This window comes from Heterodontus francisci, chromosome 27 (assembly GCF_036365525.1).
Source record: "Heterodontus francisci isolate sHetFra1 chromosome 27, sHetFra1.hap1, whole genome shotgun sequence".
NCBI classification, from domain to species: domain Eukaryota; kingdom Metazoa; phylum Chordata; class Chondrichthyes; order Heterodontiformes; family Heterodontidae; genus Heterodontus; species Heterodontus francisci.
This window is the reverse complement of record NC_090397.1, coordinates 13740264-13752176: the sequence shown is the minus strand read 5'-3', so window position 1 is coordinate 13752176 and position 11913 is coordinate 13740264. Positions and strand designations below refer to the sequence as shown.

General features: G+C 42.2%; 1 protein-coding gene across 4 annotated transcripts in view; it reads left to right on the top strand.

The window, feature by feature from the left end:
* Positions 1-755: 755 nt before the first annotated feature.
* lrmp (lymphoid-restricted membrane protein) overlaps positions 756-11913 on the top strand; it is a 146269-nt gene continuing 135111 nt past the window's right edge. For all 4 annotated transcript variants that reach the window (XM_068058877.1, XM_068058876.1, XM_068058878.1 and 1 more), the window contains exons 1-5: positions 756-1344; positions 2090-2200; positions 6675-6855; positions 8658-8731; positions 8898-8976. In XM_068058877.1, the coding sequence (XP_067914978.1) occupies positions 771-1344; positions 2090-2200; positions 6675-6855; positions 8658-8731; positions 8898-8976 (1019 nt within the window). In that variant the 5' untranslated portion in view covers positions 756-770. The remainder of the gene's footprint in view (positions 1345-2089; positions 2201-6674; positions 6856-8657; positions 8732-8897; positions 8977-11913) is intronic.

The following is an 11913-nucleotide window of genomic DNA, read 5'->3' as shown; positions in this document are numbered from 1 at the left end:
AGATGTTTGAAATGAACAGCTTTTAATTGATTACAAAGCCTGGAGGAAAGGGGTCAGGGGAGTGAAAATAAGGTGGAGGGCAGGAGTGTTTAAATGACGAGTTGACAGGCTAGAGCACAAAGAGATGATCATGAGACAAGTTGGGAGTTGGAAATAGTTTAAAAATAAAAGCTTGCATTTATGTAGCACTTTTCGCAACGTTTGGGCATCTAAAAGCAGTTTACAACTATTGCCTCTGTTAGAATGTAGGAAATGTGGCAGCCAATTTGTGCACAGGAAGCTCCCACAAACAGCAATGTGACAATGACCAGGTAATCTTTGTGATGTTGATTGAGGGATAAATATTGGCCAGGACACAGAGGAGAATTACTCTGTTCTCTGAAATAGTGCCATGCAATCCTTTATATCCACCCAAGCAGGCAGAAGGGGCCTCCATTTAATGTCTTATCTGAAAGACAGCGCCTCCAACAATGTAGGTCTCCCTTAGTACTGTATGAGCCTTGATTTTTGTGTTCCAGTCTGTGCAGTGGGACTTGAACACACAACCTCCTGGCTCGGAGGCAAGAGCACTACCATTGAACCACAGATGACACCTACAAATCGGCATCTCTAAGACTCAAGTTGTGCAACTGCATTGTTTAGTAAAGTTTGATGTTTCTTGTGTTTGTGTGTGTGTGTATATATGGTTTAGAAATAGCCTTGCATTTTGCTGTTTCCAGATTCTTCAATGTGCAAGAGTGAGATACTCCCCCTGCTTTTCAAACACAACCATGAACAGCAAGCGCCATAACCCAGTGGAAAGCATTTGCAGAAAAATCCAAACCATTCAAAGGAGAGATCGGGTATCCAACCCTGCTTTGCAAATTCCTAAATTTCGTTCCAGAAATTTTGAGAGCCCTCAGATCAGCCTCAAGAAGAATATGGAGGTGATTTTAAGGAACAGGACCATAGAAAATCGTACAATGGAGCAAGAAGTGAATATTGCCATTGCTAATTGTACATTATCACCTGAAACATCAAGTCAACCAAGAAATCCAGGAGGAAAGCCTTCCACTGTCAATACTACTTACTCAGTCATCAGCTCGATTGGGAAAATAGCCTCCAAGCCACCGCATTACAGTGGAGCTCAGAACTGCTCAACACCAGTTACTGAGAGTGAAAGAAGTGTCGCCATCTTGAGCCAGCCCCACTCAGCCATTATTAATATTGAGCATCGTATACTGACCAATGATGATTACAGTGCTGCATGCAGTCCAGTTAACTCCTCCAGCTTTAGTTTCTACACCCGCTTGCACAGACCACAATCGCCTGTCGCAAAGAAATTATCCTTGGCTGACACTAGTGGTAAGTTAAGTGGGAGGTTAGCATATGTGTAACGTCAAGTAAATGTTTTCACTTAGAGTGGAATTTTGTCTCTTGCAGTGGTTTGGATTCTGGAGTCTAGAATTTAAAAACACCCATTATTTAAAATTACTTTAAATGGAAAACTTGCATTTATATAGCACCTTCTCAACCTCAATGTCACAAAGTGCTTTGCTGAATTAAATTTCACAGCTTACCGTGGTGGGATTTGAACTCGCAATTGATTGATTGTCCAGTACCATAAACCACTAGACTACTGGATCTGTGACTCACTGAATATGTTGGAATGTTTTACATTTGCTTTCATAATTTGGGAAATTTTCATAACATGACTCTCCTACCAGTTAAACAGAACTGTACATTTTATTTTGCACAGATGTACACTTCCACATGGAATGTATTTATCCATTACTGCATAAAATATTACAGTATGATTTAAGATCTGTTTATAGGTACCATGTTTATACTAATATGACCATTTTTATATAACTGAAGAACTGGCTTGCATTTATCTTGATGAAGCTGAGGCCTAATTGAACATGTATTTACACTTAAGGTCACTATGTTTAATGTGTTTCTGAATAAACTAACGGAAATGTTGACATTTAGCAAAATATATAAAAGAATACTCATAAATAGAGCAGGATGTGGTAAAAACATGACAAGGTGTGTTGGTGACACTTGGCTAAAGCTATATGTTCTGTTCAACCTTTTGCTCTTTCTAAAGTAAATGAGCCTGCAGTGCTAAACAGAATGGAAAATACTGAAGATATGAGTCTAATCTGCGAAGAAGATTTGCTGGACACTATTTTCTACGCCTGTGACGTAAAACGCAGAGGTAAAGCAGTTCTACCTTTACTATTCCCATTTATTAAATAAAATTAGGACTCATCGGATTGGGGGTATTGTATAAGCAAGAATTGAGTGTTAATTAGTGGACAGAAAACAGACAGGAATAAATGGGACATTTTCAGGTTGGCGGGCTATAAATAGTGGGATACTGCAAGGATCAGTACTTGGGTCTCAGCTATTTACAATCTATATTGAGTTAGATGAAGGGACTGAGTGTAACATATCCAAGTTTGCTGATGTTACAAAGTTAGGTGGGAAAGTAAGTGGTAAGGAGGACACAGGCTGCAGAGGGATATTGACAGGTTGGGTGAGTGGACAAGAACATGGCAGATGAATACAATGTGGCAAAGTGTGAAATTTTCCACTTTGGTAGGAAAAATAAAAAGCGGAATATTTTTTGAATGCTGAGACTGGGAAATGTTTGCATTCAGAGGGATCTGAGTGTCCTTGTACATGAATCACAAAGTTAACATGCAGGTAAAGCATGCAATTAGGAAGGCAAATATGTTAGCTTTTGTTCCAAAGGGATTGGAGTATGAGTAAAGATATACCTTTATTACAATTGTGCAGGGCATTGGTGAGGCCACACCTGGAACTTTGTGCAATTTTGAGTCTCCTTTCCTAAGGAAAGACATGCTTACCCTCCTTAGGGAGTCCCTCGGGGACAAGGATGACTTTCCTCCTGTCATGCAGACCCCCACCTGCCAAGAATGAGGTACACATTATTTCACCACATGAACATTAAAAACTTAAGATTGCTGCTGGGAAGAAAAGAGGGCCTATCACAAGAAATTACTAGGCCCTTCGCTGGAGAGACTTTTTTTGCATGCAGGCAGACAGTGTTGGAACAAAGGACCCAGTCCTTGCTTCTCCAATACACAGAAGACCTGGTCAGACCAGTTTAGTCACATGACTAACTGGCTGTTTGAATTTGAACTTGCCACAGAGTGTTTGAAACTGAGAAAGCTCTTTGCTCCTGACTGAGAAGACCGCGCTCCTGTCTGCTCTCTCCTCTTTCTCACGGAACTGAAGACCCATTGAAGACATATGAACCACAAGAGAGAAAAGTCTTCTACAGTGAACGAGGTTTAAGAAGAATACTGGGCCCCAGCGGAAAGCAAGACTACTTGCAAAAGGACTACAGTGAGTTTGAAGCACAGTAAACAAGAAACTCTTCTGATATTGCCTCAAACCTCTCTACTTTTATTTTTCTTCTCTTTTCTGTCCCTATTTTCATGTGTGTATCGCATGTGCATGCTAGCGTGGGAGTGTTATATATGCGTAGGCGTTAACCATATTAGAGTTTAAGTTTTAATAAATTTCACTTTTTTTAGACCTAAAAGCCTGTTTGCGCTCGTTTCTTTGCCTTATATTGGAAAGTGGTGAACAAGGATTCACCAAAGGGGAAGTTCAAAACAGTGTGTTTCAAAACATAAACCCTGTTACAATAAGAGCAGGTGAAGACAGTAACAGATCCCTTTCTCACCTGGTCTTAACACTTCCACTCCAGGGTTGTGGGTCCTTAAGTGACTGAATAGTTCAATTCTGGATCTGCACACTCTGCCCCAGGTGGTGTTGGTGAGGCGAGTGAATGGGATGCTTGAATTTCTGAACATTCCTCCCGCTGTTTGCACTTCATTGCTGCCTGGGCATGTTGACTTTGTTCAAACTGGCTGGCACTGTTGCGGATGCTTCTCCATTTTGGGTGGTCTCTGGCAAGAGATTCCCACAAATCAGTGTAGATGTCGCGTTTTTTCAGGGAAGCTTTAAGGGCATCCTTGTAGTGATTCCTCTGCCCTCCTGGTAGCTTATTGCCATGACCGAGCTCGGAGTAGAAAGCTTGTTTTGGAAGTCTTATGTCAGGCAAGCAGACGATGTGGCCTGCCCAGCATAACTAACTAGCCATGACCAGTGTCTCGATGCTGGGGACGTTGGCCTGAGAGAGGTTATTGGAGCGCCTGTCCTAGCACTTAATATGCAAGATCTTGCGGAGGCACTGCTGGTGGTATCTCTCCAGGGCTTGGAGATGTCCACTGTACAGTGTCCTTGTTTCTGACGCATACAGAAGGGCAGGTAACATTGCAGTCCTGTAGACCATGAGCTTGGACTGCAACAAACGTTCACTAGACTGAGGGGATTGTTATTTGAGGAGATATTGAATCAACTATGCCTCAATTCCTTTTCTTTCAGAAGAATGAGTGGTGATCTAATTGAAATATTAAATTCTTAAGGGGCTTGACAGGGTATATGCTGAGAAATGTTTTCCCTGGCTGGGATCATGGGGTCACAGTTTCCTAATAAGGGATCGGCCATTTCGGAATGAAATGAGAAATTTCTTTACTCGGAGCATTGTGAATCTTTGGCATTCTCTACCCCAGAGAGCTGTGAATGCCCTGTCATTGAGTATGTTCAAGACTGAGATTGACAGATTGTTGGGTACTAAGGGAATTCAGGGATATGGGGATAGTACATGAAGATGGAGTTGAAATAGATTAGCCATGATCTTGTTGAAAGGTGGAGCGGGCTCGAAGAGCCAAATGGCCTCCTTCTGCTTGTACTTCTGATATGTCCGTTCAGTTAATAACATTTTGGGATACAAGATACAAGTAAAGGATGAAAAGGCTGGATCTCCTTTGAAAAGAGAAGGCTGAGGAGTGACTAATAGAGATTTTTAAAATTACAAAAGGCTTTAATAGAGTAGACAGAGTTTCCACTTGTGGGGGAGAGCAAAAATTAAGGCCATCAATATAAAGTCATCACCAAGAAATCAAATAAGAAATTCAGAAGAAACCTTTTTATCCGGAGTGTGGTGAGAATGTGACACCCACTATCACAGTGAGCAGTTGAAACAAATAGTATAGATGCATTTAAGGGAATCCAGATAAACACGAGAGAGAAGGGAACAAATAGTTATGCTGATAGTTAGATGATGAGGGGTAGGAGGAGGCTTGAGTGGAGCATAAACGTCAGCATGGAATGGTTGGGCCAAATGGCCTGTTTCTGTTTGTACATCCTATGTAATTTGAGATATGATGTGTTAAGTGTAACTTGCTTGGGAGGAACAGGTGACTTTGGACCTATACACTAACGCTCTCTAATACTGAAGGTTTCCTATACCTTTTCCTTTTCCTATAGTCTGTTATAGACTAACTGATGGAGATTGATGGCTATGTTCCTATTAGATAGCATCTCAAATGACAACAGTATTGTTGTCTAAATACTGGGTTGCTCCTGTGTGCTCGAACAGTTTTGGAAACAAGTGATTTCTCAGTTCATGTTTGTACCAGGAGAGGGCAGTGTGCTCCACATTAGGAGACTGATGTGACCATTGTTCGAATATTCAACAGCTAATATCATGAAGGTGAGAAAGGCAACTCCACTGTAGCAGGAGTGTTGGATCCCAGTCAGCAGGCCAGTTTGGTCTCTGCTCCAGCTGGCATTCAGACCTTGCAACTTTGTACCAGCAGATTTTTTTGTCTCCTTAAGTGAATTGTAAATTTCCTGCTGGGCTAGCGGGGGAGGGAAGTGAGTCCGATTGCTCTTCATAGGGCAAAGAAGACTAAGAGAAGATTTGATAAAGGTTTTTAAAATCATGAAGGGGTTAGATAAAATGAAGAGAAACTTTCCAGTAGCTAAACAGTTGATTAAACACAGAGCATAGATTTAGATTAGATTTAGAGATACAGCACTGAAACAGGCCCTTCGGCCCACCGAGTCTGTGCCGAACATCAACCACCCATTTATACTAATCCTACACTAATCCCATATTCCTACCAAACATCCCCACCTGTCCCTATATTTCCCTACCACCTACCTATACTAGTGACAATTTATAATGGCCAATTTACCTATCAACCTGCAAGTCTTTTGGCTTGTGGGAGGAAACCGGAGCACCCGGAGAAAACCCACGCAGACACAGGGAGAACTTGCAAACTCCACACAGGCAGTACCCGGAATCGAACCCGGATCCCTGGAGCTGTGAGGCTGCGGTGCTAACCACTGCGCCACTGTGCTGCCCTATTTAAGGTGATTATTTTTTTTTAAAACCTGAGGTGCCGTGAGGATTTTTTTTTTAATGCAATAAATTGTTAGGGTTTGAAATGCACTGTCTGAGAGTGGTGGAAACAGATTCAATAATAGTTTTCAAAAGGGAATAGAAGGAGAAAAATTGCAGGGATATGGGGAAAGAGCAAGGCAGTGGGACTAATGGGATTACTTTTCAAAAGATAGTGCAGACTTGATGGGCCAAATGGCGGCCACCTGTGCTGTATTGTTCTATGATTCTAATTCCAAGTGTAGTTCATCCCACTTGGAAAGCTGGAACATGTTGGATTTTGTCTTCTCCCCACTCGCCATGACTGGTAGTTCCGTGTCGAGTAGGATTAGTTTGACCTCAAAGTCTCAGCAAAGTGAGTAATGGACTGCATTATCAAATGATTTTGACCCATTGCTTTCTGCAGGGAAGGTGGCTGTTTCTATGATTGTGGACTACCTTCGACACACCACCAGCCGTAGCTCTGAGGACAGTGGCCTTGAGGATTTATGCAATATGCTGGACCCAGATAATGAGGACGTCTCTATTGATTTGGACACCTATCGTGCGGTGATGAAAGAGTGGATCGAGGACTGTAGAAATAAAAGGCAAGGAATCAAGAGGGATATGTAGATAGTTTGTCTGACTGGATCTGTGCTGAGCCCAAGTGACTGATTTATGTTACATTCCATCATCTTGTAAGCTGTACATTCAATGAATTGTGAGGGAGCATCAGAACAAAGGACCATGAAAGTTGCCAGATTGTTGTAAAATAAACCCAAATGGTTGACTAATATTCAGGAAAGTGGAATCTGTCACCCTTTACCCAGTCTAGCCTGTATGTGACTCCAATCCTACTCTACATGGTTGACCATTGATTCCCTCTGAAATGGTCTAGTAAATCACTCCATTGTGTAAACAATTGGCTAATAAGGTGGCCCACCAACACCACCTCAAAGCAAAGAGTGGATGATAATAGTAGCTTCACCAGCGCCACCCACAAGCCAAGAATATTTCAAACACAAACGTACTATTGTCCATCTAGATCACCTGAGTTTGGATTCTGACTCCCTTTCCTCCTTCATTCCCGTCCACTTTCTTCCTGCTGCCCTGTTTGGGTAGTTTATGATGGCATGTACTGTAACATCTTGGAAAACGAGTCGATTTTGTTCAAGAAAACTTTGAACTTGCTGAAATTTACCTTCCGGTGTCAGTTACAGTACTTTTCATCCTTTATTATGTGTAAGCTTTTAATATTTAAATTGAAGATGACCCTTTACTAATTGGCCAATCTGTCTGCTGGTATATTACATTCCCTTCAATATTGTGTTGTTGCTTATTGAGAGAGATTGCACGCCTGCTCTTTTCAACCTTGCTCACCAGCTCAAGTCCAAAACTGACCAAAGTGGCTCCAGGCAAGGTATGTTTGTTTGTCTGTACCAGGTGACAGGATGTGGCTTCCGTTCTGTGATTTTTGAATGTTGGCTTCTGCCATTATTATCTAGGTTTCCTCAGGAAGTAAAACAAAAAGTTGTCATCTTGTCCTCCCCTTGTATTTCTTCGTAGCGGGTTGCAGGTTGATGTACATCCCCTCTGTCAAAACATTATGTAGCGTAGGAGGATTTCAGGATGTGGGGAGATAACCGAAAAATACGTTATTTAAAAATGCGATTCCTATGATCACTCCACTGTAACACTTCATCTCTTACACATTTGATTGGGTAAATGTGACTATGTTGTCAACCATGAAGAACAGAGCAGTGATTGGGTAATTCTTGATGGGAGCTGCTCATTTGTAAAATGTCAGTAAGAACTTAAAAGGTTTGACACAAATGTTTCCACTGACATAACTGCAGAAGTGCAAATCAATACAGTTGGTTATGGGGCATATGCACAACTTCACTATAAATCAATTCATGGTGTTTATAGTGAGAGACATGTTCACTAATCCAAAGTAACTGTGGCCATTGTGAGAGTTTTCTTGTAGCACGAGAGCACACTTGTGCACCACTGGGACAGGAGAACCTGGAATTCGAGTGACTTAAGTTTGCAAATTGATCTGATATCTTGATTTCAGTTCAAAGCTTGTCCCAAGGAATGTGGAAGTTAAATAGAGAATGCTTCCCATTGCAGTTTCACCTCCGTGCTCTGCTCATGGCTCAAGTGTAAACCTTTTCCATCTGCTGTAGTGTTGAAGGGTTTGTACCAAACTCTCTCATTTTGCATAAAATCCAATTTTTTTTCTTAATGTATTTTGGATATTTTTGCTACAGCACTGGCAGGCTATTAATGAATCAATTCTATATCTAAAGTAATACTGATACAATATTGCAAGTGTTGGAAATTAACTTTGTTTACAATGGATTATTCCTTTTAATCGATATTTGTTTCCATATTGGATATGTTATAGTGTCCGTGAGGAGACACAAGAATCTGTAAATGTTAATGAAGATGTTGTCCAACATCACGATGGTCTTGTATCAGGTAACAACCTTTCATGTTAGATCTCATGTTACAATTTTTTCACCCCTGTGTTTGTGTATAATCAGCAGGGTCAAATTTGAGGTGCTAGTTTTATTGTACAGTTGTTTATAAGTATGTCGCCTAGCAACAACACAAGTTCATGCAAACTTTTGCCATTTTTTATTAGGAATAAAATTTTCCGATGCAACCGATGAAACAGTGGGAAGCTTGGAGGCATTTGGCGGGGAAGTGTCAAGAGGAGACCTGTAAGTAGTGTGTTTAAGTTGATTTCACTGCACAATGTGTGGTTCCAATATGAATGATCAATAGAAATATTGACCTTGCACATAATGAGCACTTCCTGTAAGCATCATGCTTGGGTCGTGTCACATCATACCCATCGCACTTTTGCACAACCCATGACTTGCCAAGAGCAACACCAGGGAATATCTTTTGGGATAAATAATTGCTCTTTTCACCGTCTTTGCTTTCCCCAGCAATGTCCAATTTTTAACGTAATTCTCGAACTCTCTGCCACATAGAGTGGTTAAAGTAGTAGATAGCATTGATGCATACATGAGGTTGAAAGATCCATGGGGTGCAGGATGAGAGGAGGTTTGTGTGGTGTGCAAGCACCAGCTTGGCCCAAAACAAAGGCAAAATATTCCAGATGCTGGAAATGTGAAATAAAAATGGAAAATGCTGGAAATGTTCAGGTCTGGCAGCATTTGTGGAGAGAAAGTGTTAACATTTCAGGTCTGTAATATTTGATCAATATTTCCAGTATTTTCTGCTTTTATGCCAACTTAGAGCAGTTGGGCTGAGTTTAGACGCTATGGAGCAGAACTTTGTTTCTGCCTGTTTTTTGGGCCCAGGAAAGGGTCGCTTTTAAATAGTAAACTTGCATAGTGCGCCTCTCATTTACACTGCAATTACTGCTTCGTAGGAAAAGGTTGATTTGCACGTAGCAATGTCAAACAAAGTTTGAGTAGATGAGGAACATCTTCCCTCTTAACCTCCCTACCCTTTGAGCACTGTTGACAATGGGCCATCACTGTTAAATTTGGAGTCAATCTTGTTAGTTTAAAAAATATCCATATTTTGGGAGGAAAGTTCTTTGAAAGAATTCTAACTCATGAGTTGGGTGGAGAGCATTGGAGCTGCACGGCTCATGAGGACATTTCTTTTTGTTGTGTTGCTCTGGTTAAGGTCTGGTGACTGGTTTGTATGGAGACTGGAAATATAAGTTCCAAGTGCTTGTCCATTTGTTTAGTGTCGTGCTGTTTTGCCATGTATGGATGTGTGCCCAGAGACAGCTGGAAGTGAAAGAAAGACTTGCATTTATATAGCACCTTTCACAACCTCGGGATGTCCCAAAGTGTGATGAAGCCAATGAACTTTTTTTGAAATGTAGTCAGTGTTGTAAACACGGCAGCTAATTTCTACCTAGCAAAGTTCCACAAACAGCAATGAAATAATGATCAGATCATCTTTTTAGTTGTTGGTTGAGGGGTACATATTGGCCAGGTAGCGATGTTTCTGCTAGGCTATGCAGGTGTGCAGCAGCCTGAAGGTACTGTGCAGGTCTTGTTCAATGATAACTACAGCATGTGTGGCCACGCAAATAAAAAAATTAAAGGGACGACACATTTTAAAAACAAAACTGACAACGCATAACGAATACATTTTAAAGAGAACATTGCCAAGTGCACCCCTTCTCTTCAAAACAATGCCATGGGATCTTTTACATCCACTTGAGAGGGAAGATGCAGTTTTGGTTTAATGTCTGAAAGATGTCACCTTCGACAGTGCAGCACTCCTTTAGCACTGCACTGGGAATGTCGGCCTAGATTTTGTGCTTGGGTTCCTGGAATGGGCCTTGGACCAACAACCTTCTGACTCAGGGTGAGTGTGTTACCAACTGAGCCAAGTCTAATACACTGACCATTGCTGCAGTTAGAGTTCAGCAAGTGCCAGGGAACGGAGGAGCTCTGACTGTAGCTAGGTTTTAAATTGAGAAAACTGGCATCACCAAAAAAGCGGAATAGATGGAACCTAGATTCCAACACCAGCACCATGGCCTTCTACAATAGCATGGGCTGGTACTGGATGATTTTGCATCAACAAACTGGAATTGCTGCTTCTGGGATCTGTTTGTTGACCGAGTCTGATACCCATGTACTGCCGAACTCTCCATTGCTTAGCATGGGGTCAGATACGACACAGGTTTGTACTTTCATTAAACAATCATTTATAGCAAGCGCATTCGTGCAAGTACAATTTACCAAACATGATGTGGCTGCTATAAGTGATGGCCTGTGTAATAAAGAATGAAACCGGACGGACCACCCAGCATTGACCTAGGCACAAGAAACGACAACGGCAAACCCAGCCCTGTCGACCCTGCAAAGTTCTCCTTACTAACATCTGGGGGCTTGTTCCAAAGTTGGGAGAGCTGTCCCATAGACTAATCAAACAATAGCCTGACGTAGTCATACTCACGGAATCATACCCTACAGACAATGTCCCAGACACTGCCTTCACCATCCCCGGGTATGTCCTGTCCCACCGGCAGGACAGACCCAGCAGAGGTGGCAGCACAGTGGTATACAGTCAGGAGGGAGTTGCCTTGGGAGTCCTCAACATTGACTCCAGACCCCATGAAGTCTCATGGCATCAGGTCAAACATGGGCAAGGAAACCTCCTGCTGATTACCAACTACCGCCCTCCCTCAGCTGATGAATCAGTACTCCATGTTGAACACCACTAGGAGGAAGCACCGAGGGTGGCAAGGGCGCAGAATGTACTCTGGGTGGGGGACTTCAATGTCCATCACTGAGAGTGGCTCAGTAGAACCACTACTGACTGAGCTGGCAGAGTCCTAAAGGACAAAGCTGCTAAACAGGATATGCAGCTGGTGGTGAGGGAACCAACAAGAGGGAAAAACCAACTTGACCTAATCCCCACCAATCTGCCTGCTGCAGATGCATCTATCCATGACAGTATTGGTAGGAGTGACCACCGCACAGTCCTTGTGGAGACCAAGTCCCGCCTTCACATTGAGGATACCCTCCATCGTGTTATGTGGCACTACAACCATGCTAAATGGGATAGATTTCAAACAGATCTAGCAATGCAAAACTGGGCATCCATGAAGTGCTGTGGGCCATCAGCAGCAGCAGAATTGTGCTCAACCACAATCT